This window comes from Rhipicephalus sanguineus, chromosome 11, assembly GCF_013339695.2.
Source record: "Rhipicephalus sanguineus isolate Rsan-2018 chromosome 11, BIME_Rsan_1.4, whole genome shotgun sequence".
Taxonomy (NCBI): domain Eukaryota; kingdom Metazoa; phylum Arthropoda; class Arachnida; order Ixodida; family Ixodidae; genus Rhipicephalus; species Rhipicephalus sanguineus.
Genome location: NC_051186.1, coordinates 53,618,671 through 53,640,436, shown reverse-complemented (window position 1 = coordinate 53,640,436; position 21,766 = coordinate 53,618,671). Strand labels below are relative to the sequence as shown.

The window sequence follows — 21,766 nt, the reverse complement described above, 5'->3', positions numbered from 1 at the left end:
GTTCAGGGCACAATACGCATCGAAAATCGGCAGTTGATAACGACAACACGTGGCCGGCTAGATCATTATCAGGCTATCCGGTATCTATCGATATCGATACGCAGAGGCGCAGCCACGTAATCATAGGATAAACGGGAAATTAACGCAATCGCCACGCTTGCCGCCATGCCGCGCCACCGCCCATTGTGAGCGCTGCTGTCGTCGTCACCATCACGTGACTCGACCCTAGGCCAGGCCGCGCTGGAAGTCGGAAGCCTTTGTCACTCGCTGTGTGGGCCGCCGGTATTTGTCGGTACCAACTGCTAAAAGTAGTTTGGAAAGAAGCTGTTCTTGTAAGTAAGTATCGACATTTATCTCGTTTCAGTCGTAGTCGTTTGCCGAACCGCGTATTGATTGATTATAGCTCGCGTTACAACGCAGTAAGTGCGCCGGCAACATGGCGCCTCATTGACGCCTTTGTTCGGCTCGAATAATGCCGACGTGGTAGCTTTTGCTAAAGCTAACGTTGAACCAAGTAGCTACGGGACACGGCTGATTTAGATCGAGCTCTTTTGTTTAATACGCGGGCTAGGGTTGTGTGTCATCGGTACGTGTTGTAACCCTGCGTGTGCCTCTCACGGCGCGGAAAAAGCCAGTCCACCATCTTGGCTGGGGGCGAATGCCGTTCCGCACGGCACGCACATTTTTGTACCGGCGCACATATCGATTTCTATCTCGGTCCTTGCGCTGGAATTGCGCATTTAGGTCGCCAGTGCCGTCGCCGCCCAGTGAGCTTCTTTTCCGCGTCGTAACTCCTTCCCTTCGACTGTATTCGTTTCATACATTCTTACACGCGCTTTGATTGCATACGTAATCGTTGGAAGAAAAGTGAACTCGTGGCAGAAAGTTGCGCGGCAGCTGTTACGAGGACTAACGTATTGCGCTTTCTTTCTTCTAGGTTAGCGAAGCAAGCGACAAAATGGTGAGTCTAGTTGCTTTTGTATTTATATTCTCTCTAGATTCAGTCGCCACGTGCGATTTTCTTTTTATTCGAATCAATTGGTACTTGCTCCTAATAGCGTGATTCAGCACAGGGGGGTGGTGTTCTTAAGCCTTAAAGCTCTCCGTTGCTAAGCGGTGGTTGTGAAAATGGACTTTAGGTTAAGCACTATACGTATTCAATTTGATAAACTCCACTCGGAGCTGTATGACGGGTCCCCGAGTTACTATTTGGCCCTCTGAAGAAGCACCGCATGTGTTACGGAAGCTATAGCAACGGCGCTTCGATGAACAAGGTTGCGTTGCATCACGAGGCCGCGTTCTCTGCTTCGTACAGAGAAATTTCCATCAATACTTTTTTTTTAAGTCGGGCAATGCTGCCGAGCGCTCGTGATTTGCGTAATTTTTTAAGCATGTGTAAATACATTCAAGGGCGCGTTCTAGCGTAACGTCTAGTGTGTGTTCCACTGAGACCGTATGCAGGCACTGTGCTCACGTCACAAGCCCACGTGGTCAGCATCGGTTCGCGTGTGCGAAATCTACGCGTGCTGTGTAGTGCTCGCGATGTCGCCAACATGTGTGAGCGCTCTGGAAAAGTGCACGGAAGTGTGACAATACTTTAGTACCAAAATTGGTGGGTGGTCAGTTGATGCGCGCGTGTGCATTCCTGTTTAATATGTATTCATGCGAGCTTTGCCTTCAAGCAACCTTTTGAGGACTTCGCTGCTTCTAGGAAATGTGGCTGCAGTTTGCCTCTTCAGGTGAAAGCTAGGAAGTTGTAGTTTAAGAAACGCCGGTTTGCGTCATTGATTCTCATGTAGCTTAAAGCACAAGCAAGGTGGCTAGCGCAGGTCATTTTACTGCTAAGCTGTATGTGGCTAGGAAGTGGGAAATTTTGGTGGTCTGCGAGTGTGCAAAAACTACATGAAGAAACAATTCTAGCATATGCCGCCATGATGCCTCGAAGGGTCTCTGCGCTTGCACTAGCTTCAGTTCACTTTTTGTCAGAATATACAGATACTGATGATACCCACCACAGCATGAATCCGTACCCAGAAAAAAAATCCTATAGGTGATCTTCATATCTTTTAAGCTAACGTCACTAAATGCAATGTTTAAATCATGCATCTCTTAAATGTGGTGATAGAGAAATGAAGACACTTCAATAGACCTCAAGTTGTGATAAGCAGTGGGGCTGTACATTCTAGCATGATTCCGTGGTTAACAATCTGTACAGAGTGCTTGGGGTTTTTTTTTTTTTTTTTTGTCCTCATTCAATCAAGAATAGTACAGCCTGTGTCATAAGTTTAACAAGCACGAGACATAAATCTGAATATTCCAGCGGTTCCGGCAGGGTGCCTTGAATTTACATTTCTGGCCTGTTCTTATATGCGCTAACACGTACTGTGCAGTTTGTCCGAATAGTCAGATATTGCTGATAAAGTTTTCTAAGGCCTAGTGGTCTCTAAATTTTTGTTGCAAATTGTACAAGCTAGCCTGCAAGTGAGTCCTTTCAGATAGTAATTCCTATCCCTTGGTGAACTTGTTCGGATTTCCACATGTGCTCTGTGCTTTTTACTGAGTGTGTGTCAGGGGTTGGGGAGATCTAACTTTTTTAAAATTTTCTCCTGCTAATTGTTTTTCAGCCAAAACTGTACGTGGGCAGCCTTCCTGAGGGGTGCGACGTAGCCTCGCTCGAGGCGCTGTTTGCCAAGTATGGCAAGGTGGAGGAGTGCGACATTGTCAAGAACTACGCCTTCGTGCACATGAACTCCGAAGAAGAGTCCAAGGTGGCCATCGACGCACTGCACAACTCTGAGTTCATGGGTGGCAAGATCACCGTCGAGGTAAGGCCCTCCTCCAGAAGCAGATATATGTTTTGGAAATGTAGAAAGTTCAGCTTAGTTGGGACTCGTTGGAGAAATGCTTAACTATGCTGAAGACACAAGCACAGGGAAATAGCCAACACAAGGCACCTAGAGGGCTTGTTGATAGATCATTGTAAGCAACTGGTTACAGTGCGAACTCGACACTAGGACAATAGACTCACTGCGTGTGCGTATTCTTTCCGCCTTCTTTTGTCCTTGCGTAGAGTTTGCGCTGCAACCAGTTGCTTCTAACAAGGCATTTACTGCCTTCTTTCATTTTTCATGCATGCATGCGTTCCTATCTTCTGTGAGGGATAGGTGGGTATACTGCTTCTGTGCTAGGCGATCGCTCTTGGCATGCGACAGGTAATGCTAGAAAGCTGACTGCACAGGTGAGCGTCTGAGGTTATCATAATGCAGAATATTGGTTCGAAACAGTTTCATTAGTACTGCTTCATGCCACCAGAATAGCCAAGTTAGCCCTTGGTTTCAAAAGGTAATTTTGGTTGTTAGTCCTGTATTTGACCTAGGCAGTGTGTGTGGCTTTGGATTCTAATGCCCTGCTGGTTTTCTTTTTTTACAGGCTTCGCACAGTAAGGTCCGACCCAAGCCAGGCATGGGTGGACGTGGCCAGTGCTACCGTTGTGGCCGCCAGGGTCACTGGTCCAAGGAATGCCCACGAAACCCGTAAGAGCTGGATCATTGCTACTGCTTCCCTGCACTGGTTGAACTAAAGGGTGATTGGAGTTATGTAGAGGTGGTGTCTGTCGGCAACTTTGCTTGCAGTGTAGCATAGTGCAGTGTTTGAAATCTGAAGACTGTATAGGGTGTATGCACTGAGCCTTGACCCGCAAGGCGGCAACACCATCGCCGTGCCATCTTGGAGGTCCGTGCCGTCCACGCGTCGGTGTGCAGAAGGTGTTCCGGATTTCTCTAGTCATTTGTGCAGTGCGGATCTCGGGCACAGCGCGTGCATATTTTTTTTTAATTTTATTTTTTCGCGTTCGGCGAGTGCGTGGACCGTCAAAATGGCGACCCCTCTGCTAGCGCTCCTCGCGGATGACTTCAATGCATACCCCCTATTTGGTCACCACTTGGCGTTTTTCTTTTCTTTTGCGAGATTTCAAATCGGCCAGCACTGAATGATTCGAGCATAGACTACATCTGTAGTGATTATCTGCACAAAATTTGTTTGCTTTTTTGAGACCGATCACTTGAGAATACAGCATGTGAATTTAAGTAAGCACAATTAAATTTTACTTCTGCTAGATTCATAGCGAGCAGTATTTGCCACTAAAAACTTGCAGGGCACACAAGGCTGTTAACGTATAGTTCTTGCATCAGCAGCGTCCCGACATCCGCTAGGCATATGGCGTATGCGTCCAGTGGTTGTCGCCATGACATAGGTCAAGTCTTTCGTCTTTTGGTGGCCCCATATACCTCTGGCTATGCTGAGCCACTGTGCATTCTAGGTTGTGCCCTTTGTTCTGTATCTCTTTCAGCTGGCATAATGGCAGTATTTTTTCAGTTTTGGTTTATAAAACTGAATTTATTGCAGGCATTCCACTATGATTTCACTTGCATTTTAAGGGGGGACGTGGGTCCTAAAATTTTTTCTTTATTTTTGAGTCAATATGAACTAAACTTCACTGTCTTGACCAGTTTTTTATGCTGATTTCAAATATGTAATTAGTTTTTTAATAGCTGCACTAATTCAAAAGATCTCGAGGTTCGAAAAAAATTAGTGCCTGCTTCTTACGGGGCTTTTAGGCGATTTCGACCTACTAAAACCAATATGTAAGTGCATGGGCCTAATGCCCAGATCATGCTGTAGGGGGTGATGCTATTTTTACAGCTCAACCCCTTTATAAGAGACATGCACTGGGGAGCAATTCTTGTCTTTTATATGAGGTGTCTCTTATAAGCAGGGTACCATGTGTGCATTTTCTTAACAACCCCTATTTCAACATAGGCACACTAGTGCCTCTTATACCCATTTGTCTCTTACATCAGTGCCTCTTATAAAGGGGTTCGACTGTATTCCCTTGAGAGCATGAAGGTCAGAAAACAGATGAACACTCACTGGTAGTTATTTTTTCTGATTCACTCTCATTAGTATCTTTAATTAAAATTTGTAAAATGGTGCTAGAGTAATGCAAATAGCATCACCCCCCAGATCGTTTCAATAAGAGTAAAATGATACCAAATTTGTGATTTTTACTCAGCAACATGGAAAAAAACCCCGTAAGGCTGAGTGCGTTGAGCAAAAATATCAAACTGAGAAAAACGCATTTGAAGTTTCAGACAACTGTAACTTTTGTGGAAGTGCAGCCACAGCACTAGTGGTTATATCATTTGATAGGTTTCTTCTTCACGAGAACAGCCATACCAAATATGTGACCATGACCTGCCAATGTACTGGCAAAATCTTCGTATAAAGCCACATAGTGCACCCAGTACCAGAGTGATAAACTCCACCTTTAGCAATTCATAGGCCTGTACCAATTCCTTGCAAGCTAAAGAAATACAAAATTTGTCTATGAATGTGGCTTTGCAACAGGCAAATAAAATAGACAGAGAGATTAAGTCAAACAAGCACGTCGGTTATTTATTAAACCAAAAATCAGTTATTATTGTCCAGCAATAGCACTTGGCTCAACAGCAGGCAAGGGCTGTACTCGGGGTCCCCTGCTGGTTTGTGTAATTTTGAAAGTCTGTGCTTGGTGTCACTACTGTATAAGTGCTCCTTTTGCAACTTCCAATGTCAGTTTTTAACCTTCTCAAGGCTGTGGAGCACAAATCAATTTCCCAAAGTGTAACACGGCGTCTCTGCAATTTCGGTGTTTGCTCTGTCAGGTCGTGGTTGAAGCGACTACCGTTGCACCCTTGTCGACAGTATTTGCGGCCCTAATTTAATGCATTTCACTTCAAATGACATTAATTATCTTAGCACCACTATCACCAGCTATCTTCTACGAGAAACGCTTCTCGCGCGAGTCGCACCTATGATAATGAAGCACAGGCTTTGAAAGCAGCCTATACCCTCTGCCTTGAAAAAGGTCACTGCTTGAGCTGAACTCGGACCGAAGCACAAGCCCAAAGAACGTTTTTATCACGGATAAGTCCACGCGGATAAATTCTGTGCCATTTTCTTTGCCGCCGTTCACCAACATCCAACGGCTTGAACTTCCGCTGCTTCGTTGCGCGCTGCGATGCCAAGCACTCCTCCCGTCGCCGTATTTCCCGCGCACTCGGCAGTCCCGCATAGTATGCCATACCAACGCGGTTTCGAATGCCACTGAAGCGTTGCCTAATGATCCGATGGCTGCAGCTTGACCAAGGGGAACCAGGCGGTTCTCGTAGACTCGATGCTCCGGTAGCGACAAGTAGTTTCGGCATCGCGCCCTCGTACGCTTGGCGCGTCTTCGTTACACGAGAATCTCCGGATGTGCCAGCACAAAATAAAGTAACTGTGTGTCGGCAGGCCGCACGAACGCGAGCGTAAGCAGAGGAAGATGACACTTGTAAGACACTTGTAACAACACACGAGCACACGACACCGGCAACACGGCAGCCGTGAGCGCAGAACAAAAATACAAAAACAAAATGGCCGCCTCGAGTTGCGCCAGCCAATGGGAGGCGCCTCGCGCGCGCTCTGGCCAATGAGCGTTCTACAACCACCCTTCGGAAAAGCGCCGATAGCGGCCGTTCTGTTGCAGCGACGCCATTTTGAAACGCCGCAAAATGTACACAAAGAAAACAGCTTCAAAACAAGCCAAAGATGGCGGCGATCAGCCAGCTGCTGCGCGCGCGGGAAGTTTGAACAAATTTTGCTTGTTGAGATGCATTTTGCGGCTCCCGTGGCGTCTTTGAGGGCAGCTGCTTAGGGGTGCAAACATGCCTAAAATGCGTTTTTCTCAAAACTGATTTTCTGTCCATTTTTTACTATTCTAAGACCCGCGTCCCCCCTTAAGCGTGATAATGTTGCATAGGCACACTGGTATGTTTCAAGTTGGGATTTCTATGTGATTAGAACGTTTGATGCCATTGGCCTTCAACCTCAAGGTGATGCTTGAATGACTTGTGCTTCCCAAACGGCCATTAGGCCTTCGAAGTAACATGGAGTGGGTACTGGCTGCAGGAATGCGCGTTTTGGCTCCGGTGTGCCCATGATGCCTCCCGGCGGCGGCCCGCTTGCGCGCTACCCCGGTGTTGGAGGACCCGAGCGGCTGGGCTACGGCTCCGGTGGGCCCGACCGGTTCATGGACCGGGGTGGGGCCTACGGCGACAGGGGCTTTGGGGCTGCGCCCGGCTATGGTGACCGCATGCGACCCTATCCTGATCCATACGAACGCCGGGCTGCTCCGCCACCGCCCCCGTCAGCTGCTCGCGACGACTTCTACTACTACCGCCGACCATACGAAGACTTTGGGTGAGTGTCTCGTTTGCCAGAAAGTTTTTATGTACCTATAGCCTTGGTGGACACAGACAGATGAAAAGTACAGTGCTAATAAATTGAAGCACGGCATCGAAACTTGGTGTAATGACCGGTGCATGTTGTATGAGAACTTGGCCATGTACTACAACTCTCGCCGCTAAAGTGCAAGAGTCAAAATTACATCGTCACACAGGTGAAATGAAGATTGGAAACAAAAGTACTTAACCACAATATAATGAATTATCCGTTATAACGAAGTAAATAAAGAAAAGTCTTGTAATAGGAACGGTGTTTATGACCGTCCAATACAAGTTTATGACGAATTTTAGGATATACAGTAAAATCTCGTTAATTCGACCCCCGTTAATTCGGAATTTCGGTTAATTCGGACGCGGCGTCTGGTCCCGGCCAAAATGTGCATTGTTCTATGGCTGAGAACTCTCATTAATTCGGACAGATTCGACCGCGCTTCGGTTAATTCGAACTCCCGACCGAGGTCGGGTCGAGACGGGGAAGCAGCAGCGTATACCGCCACGGCCGCGGTTCGGATATAATTCGGATTCGCAGCCGAAATCGACGGCGCATCTGAACAATTTCGAGATCGGATCATGGCCTCCGAGATTTAAAACGAGCTTTGCATCTCGAGGCACATACACAATGAAAGGCAGTGCATCGCTACTGTCATCAGCAACAGGCAACATGGCGACGGTCCGTTCGCGTATCAACGCTACAGTTACGGTCCCCTAGAATATCTGACCGTACTAGCCACTGTATCAACGCGATCAGCCAGCCATGAGTGGTGGATGATAAGAATAGCATAGAATATGGCATAAGGCATCGTTTCCGCGATAGCACCCCTGGTGTTCCGCAACGTGCGCGGTGAAGCGTTGTGCAGGCCTGGCGTTCCGGACTTTCCGCACTCCTTTCTACGTACGAGCCGTGCAACATTTTCAACACTGACGAGACAGCGCCTGACAAGACGATCGTGTTTAAGGGGGACCCGTGCGTCGGCGGGAAACGGAGAAAAGAGCGGGTGATGGTTCTTCTGGCTACGAGCATAACCGGCACAGAGTAGTTGCCGCTGCCGGTGATAGGAAAGGCTGCGAAGCCAAGATGTTTGAAGAACATTAAGCAGCTGCCTGTCGACTACCGCTTTAATAGAAAGGCTTGGATGACCTGGCTGCGTCAGCTAGACCGCCGCTTTGCGGCACAGTGTGCGCGGACCTTCAGTTGCCTCCGCGAAGCAAACCGCGATCACCGACTTCTTTAAGAAATAAGTCTGGTAGTGGCGGTAACATTTTTCTAGTGTTTTGATCGTACTCGCGATAATTCGAACCCTCGGTTAATTCGGACATTCTCTCTGGTCCCGTGAAGTCCGAATTAACGGGGTTTTACTGTAACAGTTACTTTCGTGTCAGATGTGAATTCGTTGGGAGGTTTTGGTGTACTTGCATCACTTAGCCCTCAATTGTTGCTTTTCAATTCGTGAGCACTGTGCTTCTGAATGAAGTCTTTGGTTCAGGGTACTCGTGTAAACACTTTCAATTGCACTCATATGAAGGAGCAGTTCTGCTGCTTGCAGGGTTACTGTTGAGTAGCATAGTGGCTGACATTCGGTGGCCTTGTTCTTTCAGGAGCAGCTACTATGGCTCTCAGGACGGTCCAAGCCAGAGCTATGGCAACGGCTACAGGTGAGCCGTCTCTGCGAACTGTTGTGCATGAAGCCCAAGTGTTGAAAATAATTATCTTTATTAAAGATCAGCTGTTGTTTGGTGGCGGCTTGGTAGTTTTCTACCCACAGTCGGGCGTGTGAAGCATGCGCGACTGGAGAAAAGGGGTTGGGGGAGGAGGGATGCGGCCACTGTTCAGTTGCATGCCTTTACGATAAGCGGGGAGACGTGGCTCGCTCCGAAAGTTGCTGGCAGTGCTGTGTTTTTTTTTTTTTCTCTCTCTCCTCTTCCCGGCGCTCGGGTTGCCCGTGTGTGCCCGACTAACGCGCAGCTGCGTGCCCTCTCTCTTCTCCAGTTATTCGACCGAGCGGACGGCGTACCCCAGCGCGTCGCGTACCCCCGCGTTCTAACGAGAGCGCGCGCGCGCGTCTCTGCACGAGCGGACTCGGGGGCAGTCTCTCCTCCCGGACGCGCTTCACGGACTGGCGGAGGTCGCGTCGTGGCTAGCCGGACTTTGTGCGTGTTTCGCCGCTGCAGCAAGAGGCTCTCGCGACATAGCACACACACATCTCATTCTTCTGAACTTTTTTCTTCTGCTTTCCCCTCTCATCACAAAAAAAGAAGCCTCATTCATGTCATTGAAGAGTGTGTATATGCTTTGTTTTTCTTTGAGAAACACCCCCCCCCCCCTCGTCATGTGAGTAGCAAGACATTTTCTTTACATCACTGTCTCAGTAGAGCTGTTTTTCTTTCATACTGACTGTGAATAAAGGATGCGGTGTGTCGCAGGCGTGCACCCTGTGTTATGACGTGGCGTGTCGAATTTCTCTCGGGGATATTGTTTGGCGGGCTGTGTACGGTCGCGGTGACGCGCCATATTCAGCGGTCATTGCGGGGCCTGTTACTCCGCTACTAAAATCGGGGGGGGGAGGGTGATTGGACGTGCCGTTCGCAGGAAAGTCTTGCATGCGGTCCCGAGAAGCGAGTTGGTCTCGGCTTTTTACTGTCCGAGATGACTTCACTAGCAGCCAGTGTCGGGTAACTGGCTCCGCCGGCGGGCTCGTGCGCGCAGAGACGGAAGAGTGTGTGTGTGTCAATCGCGCACAGTCTGCGAGAAGGAGCGCAGCCCTTCCTTGTTGAGCCAGAGCCTGGTTTGGCGCTGGGCGGGGTCTCTCTTTCCCCTCACAGGTTCTGGCCGACGGCTCGCAGCGAGTGGACAGGCCCGCAGGACTTGTCCGCTAAGGTGGTGGTGGTGGTGCTCTGGTATGTGTTGCACGTCCCTTCTCTTGCAGGTCTGCCCGCCAGTTTCCAGCAGCAGCGGACGGTCGTCGTCCGAGTGTGCGTTAATAAAAGCCGTTCACGTCAACCCAGTGTTGTGTGTGTTGACTTTTACAGTGCTTGGTTGTGGCCCATTTCCATCGCTGCGTGTGGCTGCAAGGTCGCCAGTTCTTCTAGAGTGCCTTTTGTGCTGCTACAGTCCCTGCGTTCATTTCAGTTGGCTGCGATGTTGGGAGTGCCGAGAGCTTTTTGGGAGCCAATCTTATTTCGTGAAGCTGGGGAAGTCTATGCAGTGTAGGGTGTGATTGCAGCACAAATGTACAATTTGCGTGTATCTTGAGGACTGAATTTATCTGGACATAGACGATGTTATCGGGGAAGCCAACTTGCGAGCTTAGCCGAGGTATAGTGAACTAGAGCCGAGGGCAGGTGGGGTGATGAATATCCAGGGATATTCGAAATCGTTTGTATATAGATGCCTTCCTGCTGCAGTGGACATAAAAGTAGGCTGATCTATTTATCCTAGTAAATTTCCATCCCACGATCAACAGCACTGCTCTTGTCGCGGAAGACAAGTGGCCACTTTGCGTGTTACGGCACGAAATCTTGGCTGCCGTCCGTTGTACGTGCGTGACCTAGCGGCAGTCTGTGCTCTGACGGCGGCCACCATACGCGCCCCGGCAATGAGCGCGCAACCTCTGACGCAGTGCATTGTTGCATGTGAAAATACGCGCCTCGCCGGCGAAGTCTCCGAAAAACCCTGCTGGATGTGGCGCCTCCAAGGTGTGTTTTGGAATATTGACTGATCACGCGGATAGTCTGTTCGTTGATCCCTCCTGCGTCGCCCAAGTGTTGCTTCAACTCTTCAATCGACGTCACCTATGCGGCTGGTCAAGTCGGGAGACACGCAGCTGGATATCCATCATTGGGCAATTGACAGTTTGTGAATCGATTTGTCGCGGGGCCAGGTGGTAGCATGGGCGTCGTCAGGAGGGTGCGTAAGGGGCACTTGCCTACCTTCCTAGAGCGAACATATTCAAAACACAACGCATGTGTTCCCTGCAGATACCCTTGTCGTGGGTGCTGCCCCCCCCCCCCCCCCCCCAGTAAAAAAAAAAAAAAAATCCTGGCGCTGCTCCGCGATGCAACAGGGCCGCGGGTTGGCATCCAAGGCAAAATTGTGCTCCTTATTGGGCTGTAGAAATAGTCTCCATCATCGACTGAGAGTGGGACGGGACAGGGGTTAATCCCCTCCTCGCCCGGACTTGTAATAAAGTTTATTCATTCATTCTTCCTTACAACCACCACCAACAAGGCAAAATCGTGAAGGAAGTGCGGAACTGGGCGGCCTTCCTCGTTTCTATTTGCGTCTCTCTTTTTCTTTTTGTGCCTTTTTTTTTTTGTCTGCTGCTATTTCTCGCATCCTCTTTCTTTCTCTGTGCTCGTTCTCTCGCCCATCAAAGTTATTGCATCCCACGCCGGACAAATCGGCGCACGTGTCCTGGGTGAAGAGGAAGAGCGCGTGCAGGCTCACGATGATTTCTGTTCGCGACTAACGTAGTCTTGGAGCTGCTCCGCTATTAAAATGTGTCAATTTAACGAGCCCTGTCAAGTATGGATGCAAAAAGAAGTGGACCACCGTAGATACCACGCGTAAATAGGAGAGGAGGGGAGGGGGCGTGTCGAGGGGTGCTGACCCCCCTTGTGTTCAGGCCGGGGGAACACCCCTTGCATTGTCTCCCCTTGAGATTTATCTTTCAAACGCCATATATTAATTTGGATTGCTTGAGAGTTAAGTATAGCGCAATAATAACTTTTATTTTGTAGTCTGTGTAGGCCTGTGTTCAGTACCCTTCAGCTGTGTGAGACTATTGAAATCGCAACTGCCGCTTGACCGCTTTCGGAGAAGACTTCAATAGAACAATGAAATTACATAAGCTGGGAACCCACGCTCGTTTTTTTTTAATTTATTTCAAAGCATGATTTTAATTGTTATGTAAATAAAAATTAAACAATATGGCCGCGAAATAGCAAGACGTGTGTCCTCCCTTATGATTTAGCTGAATTTACGCCTATGTACAGTACGGTCCACTATTAAAGGGAACACTCCAATGAGGACCTTTCATTTTGCTGGCCCTCTAACAGCAAGTGGACAAGGAAACATTGTTCATGCACTGCACAAGTTTGTTAAAAAGAGGCAGAACTGTCAACCACCAGTAGTTGTATGCAAATCTAAGCCACTATGTTTTTGCAAGAGAGCGAAATCCAAACATGCCCTGCGCGCAAGTGTTCCCTTTAACAGTGGACCCATCTGTACATAGATACACCCCTTTTCGACGACTGTGTTCGCATGGCCACAGAATTCAATTGTCCATTTTTTATTCCTCCGTGGTCCAGAAACATAGCTGCTGCAATGCGTTCGAGTAGTCTACATAATGACAGAATTAATGGTAATGTGGTTATACACGTAGTTCAAACCGATAGCGGGGACCCCTTTTTAGGTCTCGGAACGGTATGTACGCCGGCCGAGAAGTCTTGGTGCCGATTAAAAAGAGTGATTGGTGGTGGTATCAACGACCTACTCGCTGGGAGATATCATTCACGATTTTTCCTTCCGTTTTAAATTAGCAGTTTTTTTTATTTCATTTATTTATGGGGGCGGAGGACAGGATCGGCAATGTCGAAGTATACACGTGCGTTCGAAGTCGTCCCGACTCCCGGAGTTGCAAAACGTCTTGAAAGAAGCCGAGAAATCCGTAATCTGATACGGCCACATCATCCGCGTGCGTGTAATCATGCTCCTGCAGCTTCTAGTGTAATGGGCACTCCTAGACCAGCATGTGATCAGATAAGCCATGTTGGAGTGAAGAAGCGCAAGAGTGAGCTTGGGTGCATTCTGTCAAAATACCGCCATATTGTCAAGTTTTGTAATGGCGGTATTTTAAGCCAATCAGAGATGCCGTACCAGCCCTCTGGACCAATCAGTGTCGATCAATGGCGGAATATGACAACATGGCGGAATATGTGACAACATGGCGGAATTTGACAGTGTCCAGAATAGCACTCCTTGCCGCAAAAACGTGATCCGCCTGTACTTAATCGGAGCTCAACATCAGTAGAAGTTTTGTCCTGGAGAAACCTACTGTAGTCTGTTTACGTTCGGTCGCCCGGGGCCGCCCAATTTACGGATGCGTTGATGAGTGCCGCCATCTTGTGCTGTTAACGCTGCCGATTTGTGCCTGCTGAACGGAACGACAGTATACACACCCCTACGCATAAAAACGGCTGTGCGAACGCATTCGGCGTTTCGTTACCACGTTATTTGAGATATCGCTACGTACAAGTGCGAAATAATTCGTGTAAATGCCCAAGATGGCGGCACCCACGAAACGAAAGTATAGAGTTGTTATAAAGGGGTGGCGAAACGTGAACATTGTGCTCGTTCTTGGTGTTTTCAAAAACTTGCAATATGTTTTCTAGGAGAAGCGAACTACTTGTGCCAAAGCATTACTGAGACAGAAAAAAAAAAGAAAAGTTTCAGTGCCACTTGCAAATTACCCAGTTCGCGGCCAATCCCCACCGTGCGGGTTTGTGTCCACATGTACCCTCCCCGCTTTGTTCTTATTGTGGGGAGAATGAGACAATAGAACACATTCTGATCTCTTGTCGAAGATTTTGCGCACTGGGAAAACGACCTCTAGAAACACCGTTCCGCAGAATTGGATTAGATCCACTGGGAATGAGTGAATCTCGTTGAACACAACTCCCCCCCCCCCCCCCGCCCCCAATTTTTCACTTTTGCATGTGTATATATGTACGCATGCACACATCCAAACGCACGCACGAACATAAGGTATGGCTGAACCCCCCCCCCCCCCCCCCCCAATAAAAAAATTAAAAATTCTGGCTACACTACTGATGAAATTTGCACTAATCATGGATCCAAAACTTGATGGTCAACCAAAGTAGGCTTCGTTATATTTTCTTTTGTTCTTAAATTAATTATTCGTTAAGAATCAATTCGACGCTTATTTTTTTATTGTTATGCTTATCAAGCAGGACAAATTATTTTATTTTAAATATTTGATCTAGTTACCCAATTCTGGGCCAATCTTCCAGGGTAGAAGTGAGGTGAGCCAAAAGTTTAACATCTACATCTACAAGTTCAGTGTTCTCTATTCTACTTCCCCGCAGTGGGTAACTGCCAGAATTGGGCAGTGGAAGCAAGCTCGGTTTGGCACTCCGGTGCTAGGCGCCTCGCACCATGCCGAAAAATCACCACAAGAAATCGGGCACACATTCGGCGGCTGCGTCGAAATCCCCCAAACGACGACGGTCCACGCACGGGTCCACGAAAAGCTCCGAGGCCTCGCTCGCCTCGACCACCGAAGAACATTCGGAGGACTTGGCCGAATCACGGCCCTCTCATCCTGCGCCGGCGCAACAGCAACAACCCCAGCAAGAGCAGCAACCTCAGCATCAGCAGCAACCCCAGCATCATCAGCAACCCCAACATCAGCAGCAACCCCAACATCAGCAGCAACCCCAGCATCATCAGCAACCCCAGCAGCAGCAGCAGCAGCAAATACAGCAGGTTCCCATGTATTACCAGGCCCACACGCCCATGCTACCGATGCAAGATGGCATGCAGGTATACAGTGTCACTGACACAGACCCCTTGTGCAGGGTCGACCACATCTAAAGCTAGTATCCACACCTCGTTAATATTCAAGCTCCGCGCACAAACCGCGGCGCGCCTGCCCTGAGAAAGACAGTCGTGCTAGCTGGTTTCCGCTCAAACCGTTAGTACTTTTGCTCGGCTAATGTAAACAATACGCACATAAATAGTTAAAGGTTCGTCGTCGCTATCTAAAACATTACGTTTAGCTGAGCAGCAATGTCAGTATCCCCGACGAAATCGGCCAGGACGTTAAGGTTCCCGACCTAAAAAGCAGCGACACAAACGCTCGAGAAGTGCTTGACGTCACGAAAGTTAGTAAGTGCGATTGGTGGTAGCATTTATGCAAATTCTCTTTTGGAGGAACAGCGATGGCTGTGGGCGGCGCTTAATTTTTTTTTTTTTTTTGCGTAGTAACGGAGTGTGGAATCGTCTGTTCTACTTCACGAGGGAAATGTCCGTTATATGATGTCTAATATGATGGTGTCGATAAACACAATAATAATTTTCCGAGTTATGTATTGAACATCAACTTCTACGAGGTCTTGAATACTAATGAAGTGCGTCACCTTAGGTGTGGACAATCCCGTACATGACGTAATTAATTAACGGGCACTACTGCAAAGGCCGCCCTTGCCGCGAGAATGCGCTTGGCGAGCCAGAAAAGACGCACGATAAAAAAAAGGAAAACCAATACAAGTGGCGCCGCCGCTTAGAAATTTACGCACCGAATCACCGTGACGTCATACGTTTTTGACGTCGTCTGCTAGGGCCTACAAAATCATCTGTCCGCAAAAAAAAAAATAATAAAAAGAATTGCATTCTGTTCTAAGGGAGCCACGGACTTCACAGAGGAAGTTGCAGGAAATTTTGTTGAGATAATGGGGCCAAATGAGAAAAAGAAAACAGCAAAGAATTTGAAATCCGTGACGCCACACTGACATTCAGGTGCTGCGGTTTTGGCGCGAAATTCAAAAAAATAATGTCTCGCCTTGACTTCCTCTTTTTTTTAATAACGAACCTCAGAGAAAATTTGATCAGTCTAAACTGAAACACCAACTAAATTTAGACTGACGAATCATGTCAGGACGCTGTACCTTTCACAATCACAGGTTCATCATGAGAAGAGAAAATGAGGTTAAACGTTTCAAGCATGCGTTGCTTTACATCGGCCTCAAGTTTGCAATTACATGTGCACTAACAACTAACATTGGTAGGTAAAGTTAGCTACCTATATAATAGCCAACTTGTTTAAATTTCCCTGCAGTTGAGGAAGCAAATGTACTGGGCGTCCAACTCTACCCCCCCCCCCCCCATCTTTTTGGCTAGGTCTGTGACTGCAACGTTTCTGCATTTATGTCAAACTGAACCTTCCCTTGTGTCTTATCCTGCCTCGTTAGACATTGAGTCTTGTTTTATCTAAGGAAGGGTGATAAATGAAGTTACCTTGACAACGAAGCTTAAGTACCGAAAAAGCAGAAGGGTCTGGATTCAAGTATATGATGTTAGCGCATCGCATCTGTGGCGACGTGTAGCTCTGGTAATAACTAAAAAATATAGACAAATGGGTCTAGGAATAAATTGTAGTATGAAGTAGTTTAAAGGGCCCCTAAACCACCTCCGATATTTTTTTTTACCACTTCAAGTAAGCACGCGCGTCGAGTTCAGAATGCCGTCACCATCAACAATGCGAAACGCGCGGCAGCGCCACGAGCCGCGGGTCAAGAAACAATCCCGTGCTCCTCTCCGGGCCTTTCGGTATGCCCAGCGTTGGTTTTGACGTCACCACGCGCATCTGGTCATGTCAGCAACAAGATACCACAGTAAAACTTGTTGTTGGGCTAGTTGGTGAATGTCACAAGAAAATTCGACGACGCAATCCGATGACGCTCTTTCCTTTCGCCTTTTCATCTCGGTGGTTTGCGTCTTCAAATTTTCTTGTAACAAGATACCTGTTGTTGTTTGTGGTTATGTAGAGGAAGAGACGCTTATTTCTGCAACCCAGTCGGGAGCACGGCGCAGCGTCAACAAGATACCTGCATGTCTGCTCGCAGGTACGCGCACTCGCAGCTCTTCCTCCTCGCACTGCTGCTCTTCCTCCTCGAGTAGAGACGATCCAACGAACGGAGCGAAGGAAAGAGCAAAGCGAGCGAGGGGCGCATTTGCATGATAAAACGCGCGCAACTTCGCTGTTACGGTACCGTTTCGAACAATTCTCATGGCTACGTGTTCGTCGTAGACTCGTGCACAACTGCAACGCCACAACTATTCTGACCTCTGGGTGTTTTAGGGGCCCTCTTCTAGCCTAATGCTGTTGAATGTTGTTATTGATTACTATGGTAGCGTGAAGAAACAGGACACAAAAAAGGCAACAAACACAGTGCTACACAGTGCTGCCTTTCTTGTGTCCTGTTTCTTTGCGCTACCATAGGAATAAAAAATATGCCATACTAACAAGTCCACTTTGCAACTTTAGTGAACGTTATTAATTTCTATTAGTTCCATGATAGACTGTCACTGAAACAGCCGATGCTCTTGGATCCATTTAATACAGTACACTCGATTTGCATGGCGTTGACCTGAGCCACGAAATGCGCGATATCCGTTGTGCCAGGGTCGCGTGTTCGTGGACCCGAACGACCCAAACACGTTGCACTACGAGGGCTTCGACCCCGGCGCCCGATTCTCCAACCTGGCACCGCCTCGAGTGCCCCCACCGCCACCGGGGGTGATGCCCAACCCGGCCCAGTTGGCCCTCATGCAGGGCCGCAACGTCGTGGTCACACAGCGCAAGGCCAACGTCATCTCGGGTGGATCCAGCGGCGGCGTGGACACGAGCTGCACGCTGCAGTGACGTCACGGTCGCCCGCTGCCACGAATGCCTTATTTAAATTCGTGCAGCAATTGAAATCTCGCAACTGCACGGCCACATTCGATACAGTAAATTGCTTGCATCTCTAATGCTTCTACACTTTTGCTCGGAAATCCAAATAAGATGTTCATGGGGAAGATGGAATCTTGAAGTGATGAAAAATTCTTGGAACACGGGGCGTCCCTGGAGCCGCCAACGTTCCAACAAGTGATCTTGTCTTGTCCAAGGCTGTAACTCCCTACCTTAGGCAATTGCAGCCTTGAAGAAGAGAAGATCGCTTGTCGAAACATTGACTCCAGTGACAATCTGTGTTCCAATAATTTTTTGTACACTTTTGCTCGAAACTTATATTTCGTGGCTGCTGGGAGTATTTACGTTGAACGCAGCCTCGATGTCATGCACGTGATGCTTCCAAAATAACGTCTTCGCAGCTTTTTACGTTACATCCTTTCAGCCAGAAAGAAATCAGTGTTTCAAACAAAATGGAGGACAAGAATGCAGTCAACTAGAATTGGCTCCAAACAGTTGAAACTCCTCTGAATCCATAAATTTTGAAGGCTGTAGTTACAAATTCTTCATGTGTAAGATGTCTGAGGGGCTAACCTTTAATTCAACAGAGGTTGTTTATCATCTACAGTCTGTTCGAAAAGTTTTTCATATCATGTCGGCGTTTTTGTTGACGGAAAACCATGAAAGTGCTGCAAATTAATGATTACCTCATTAACAAACTTTACACCGGTAAAGTAGAACATGTAAGTCAATGCAGCTTTAGGGGTGCATGTTTCTGATTGGAGTCGTTTTGCGTGATCCCTAAAAGGGGTATATGTCAGTGTTGGCATTGCGTCAAACATCGCGTGAATCAGTGTTGGTCTTGTGTGTCAGCAATTTGATTTAGCCGAACATTGGTTGCGAATTTAGTCTTGAAAGCTATAACCAGCATACAGCGTTAACGCACAAGTCAAAAAGGCGACAAGCTGCTGTCCCCAATGGTAAGTGGCTAGCTTGGTCAGTGATGAGGGTGCTGTTGGAAGCATCTCGTGGCAAGGGTTATCCAAGAACAGTGACAACGCTCAAGCTTAATAATGATGGGTTACCGGGGCAGTCATGTGTTATTTTGCGGTCTGGTTTAACTTCCCACTGTGTGAGCATTTCGTAATCACATTTTAAAGGGCTGCAATGACACCTCTGACTTGGAAGGTGCTCGGTGATCAGGCAATAACACTTTGCAACAAGCATTATGATCAACTGCCTATGAATGCGTGACATTTACATAATTTGATGCCAAGGAACTGGAGACCAAATTTAGAGTTAGTCCATTAGAATAAATTAGAGTGTATTTTACACCAATTAACTGCATTTACAATGTAAGTAATTATCTAATCATTGTACAGTAAGTCCATGCTATATTTCTTCATAAACCAAATTCAACAACTCACTTGTACTACGTGCGGTAGTTCTCTGCTGGCATCGAGCTTTCTTAAAAAGGTAAAAAAATATTCTGAAAGTTCAGCTGAAGTGTCCCACGTCTCTTAAACACGGTACTGCCTTCACCAAAGCAATCGTGTGTAGCAAGATATTTCAACCACAAGTGAAATAAACTTTAGGCAACAAGAATGCTAAATGTGCCATTACCTTAGTGTTCACGGTCTCTTCCTTTGCTACGGAGCGCACAAATGGCAAAAGTAAGTCGCGTCGCCAAATGAGGATGTTGTGTCGCAAAGGGATGAAGTGCTGTTGGAAAAATGTACTGGCAGCCTCATCGAACAAACCACATATTGGGACGGCAGATCACGAAGTGAAGGTGAGTTGCTCCTTCCACCAAAGTGGAAGGCCCCTTGTTCATTTGCAGTGCTCCATTGTATAATTTTATCTAAGACATTGGGCAAACTCTACACATACTGAAATGTCTTGTCACTGTAAAAGCTTGTTCAAGAAGGATATACAGCACTGATGCCCAGCTTCAATACTTGTGCAGCAATGGAAGTGCTCCTCGTAACTACGTGCATAGTTTCTTTTTTCATTGTGCATTTCAGCAGCTGAAACTCCACTCAGCCTTTTGAGGCAAATATGGCTGTGAACGTGAGGAAACAACTCTAAATTACAAAGGCATAAAAACAAATTTTATTCTGTCGCTTCTATGAAAACGCATTCGTGAACCATTACAAAAGTACACTTAACATGTGTTAACGGGCTAATCCAACTTACTTGCCATTTGTGATGTTTAATCGCACTCATCAATTTCAGTTTTCTCTGCTACAAAATCAACTCTACAAAACTATAAGCCCAACCAAGGTACACAGATACTTATTGCAATAAACGCGACACTTGGAAGGTAAACATGGGAAAGGTCACACTATTTTCGTTTTACCAACATGCCTAACAACGAAAGGTGTGGCACATTCGTGCAAAGTGTCAGCCACACTGGCAGTGTGTCGACCATTTAACAGGCAACGGATAGTATGACTGTCACAGCAAAATCGGCGCAGTCTATCCGACATAGAAGTTGATCAATAAAGATGGTTCCCAGCACATCTAAATAAACCAGTGCTCAAACTAAGACTTCACACAAGTCTGATCAAATCGTCCCACAAGCGAAAAGTGACGAGATTTGTGCACAGAAATTTGTGGCCCCTTGCTCATTTGCTCCGTAACGGAATGAGGAAAAAAAAAAGTTACACAAGAACGAAACATAGGAACATGAAGAAATCCCGTGCATTGCTTCAGCAGTTTCTCTATAACCAAAGGTGAAAATTCCAAATGTGGTGGCGATGCTGGATTATAGACAGTTTTAGAATGGGTTACGTAAAGCTTTGCCTTAGCGTTTCGTCGCCACTGCGCACGCGTCATATGCTAACGTCTTGGGGTAGGCACGCTAAGTTACGAAAACGCTACGAAACCTATTCTAAAACTGTCCATTACGACAGAGCAGTTGACTCTCTCAAACGCTCTACTTCATTTCTAGGGCAGTACCAAGCGTGAGCTGTACAATCTCTTCTTGAAGAAGCGTCGTTAGACAGCCAGGAGTAGCAGCGATCCGCCGCATTTTCTAGCCCTCCTGGCGACTTGTGAAATCGATGGGTCGACACGGATACTTGATGGTGACGCCGTCGCTCCTAATGCAGTCGCCTACTCGACCACACCGAAGTAACGCAGCACATTTTGCGTGTACCGTGGCAAAAATACGTAGGTCGTGTAGCTCGACATGGCAACCACGGCTACAAGCCCGATATCTGCAAATCGGAGGTTAAGGAAATGCTAGGCATGGGTCGCACGCAACAGGCAGACAGCACCGCGCCAGCAGTAGAGCACAGAACTAGACGCCGTGACCTGACACGGCCTTCACACATTTTATCGCTTGCCCGCCGCTTCGATGACACTGATGACGCCACCATAGCAGGCCACTCAAGTTGCATGCAGCATTAACTGAACTATCACGTAGCGCTCATGTACTACGTGGACAGTGGTTCTTCCCAACAATGGCGAGATTATTCGCAAGAAAGGTGAAATAAAGCGCAAAAAAAGGATACTGAATACCCTTTTCTCCCAAGACTCCAACATGTAGAGGGACGTGTGGAGATCGTACATGAAGTAATACCACTTGATCTTCTTGTACAGGCGATTTAAAAACGACTTCATTTCGAAGCTGCGAGCAACACTCGGTCAGCAACCACTTGCTGAGCGAAGGTCGAGTTCTTAAATTTCACAAAACACGATACAAGAGCACCGCTACGCTGAACGTTGCCTTCGGATTGCTACGCTTGTGTCACACGATTTTTTGCACGTGCTTGGCTTAACTTGGCTTGTCGTGGCCTCGCAACAATAAATGGCGGTTTGACTAGTTTGACGTCTTTGCAGATTCATTTGAAAATTGAACTTGAGATTTAAATTTGTTTATCGCTAGTAAATAAAAAATAGCCTCAAAGACTTGAATTTAGCATTATTTTGTTTTTGATAAATTTTCGCGACAAAATAGCAAGATTTACA

At 47.3% G+C, this 21,766-nt stretch overlaps 2 protein-coding genes and 1 long non-coding RNA gene across 3 annotated transcripts; 2 read left to right on the top strand and 1 right to left on the bottom strand.

Moving 5' to 3' along the window:
* The first annotated feature begins 1,542 nt into the window (after positions 1-1,542).
* Positions 1,543-10,320, top strand: LOC119374344 (RNA-binding protein 4.1). The gene is made up of 6 exons (XM_049411132.1): positions 1,543-1,557; positions 2,625-2,825; positions 3,430-3,533; positions 6,988-7,278; positions 8,919-8,975; positions 10,247-10,320. Exons 1-6 carry the CDS (start codon positions 1,543-1,545, stop codon positions 10,299-10,301), a joined length of 723 nt encoding a protein of 240 aa, XP_049267089.1. The 3' UTR covers positions 10,302-10,320.
* A 4,176-nt stretch (positions 10,321-14,496) lies between these two features.
* Positions 14,497-18,016, top strand: LOC119374592 (uncharacterized). Its single transcript, XM_037644755.2, has 2 exons — positions 14,497-14,883; positions 17,525-18,016. The coding sequence occupies exons 1-2, from the start codon at positions 14,497-14,499 to the stop codon at positions 17,762-17,764; spliced, it is 627 nt and encodes a 208-aa protein (XP_037500683.1). The 3' UTR covers positions 17,765-18,016.
* A 1,864-nt stretch (positions 18,017-19,880) lies between these two features.
* LOC119374593 (uncharacterized) lies at positions 19,881-21,750 on the bottom strand. The gene is made up of 2 exons (XR_005180228.2): positions 21,310-21,750; positions 19,881-21,012 (listed from the first exon to the last, which is right to left on the bottom strand). It is a non-coding gene; the product is annotated as an uncharacterized LOC119374593 (long non-coding RNA).
* Positions 21,751-21,766: the final 16 nt, after the last annotated feature.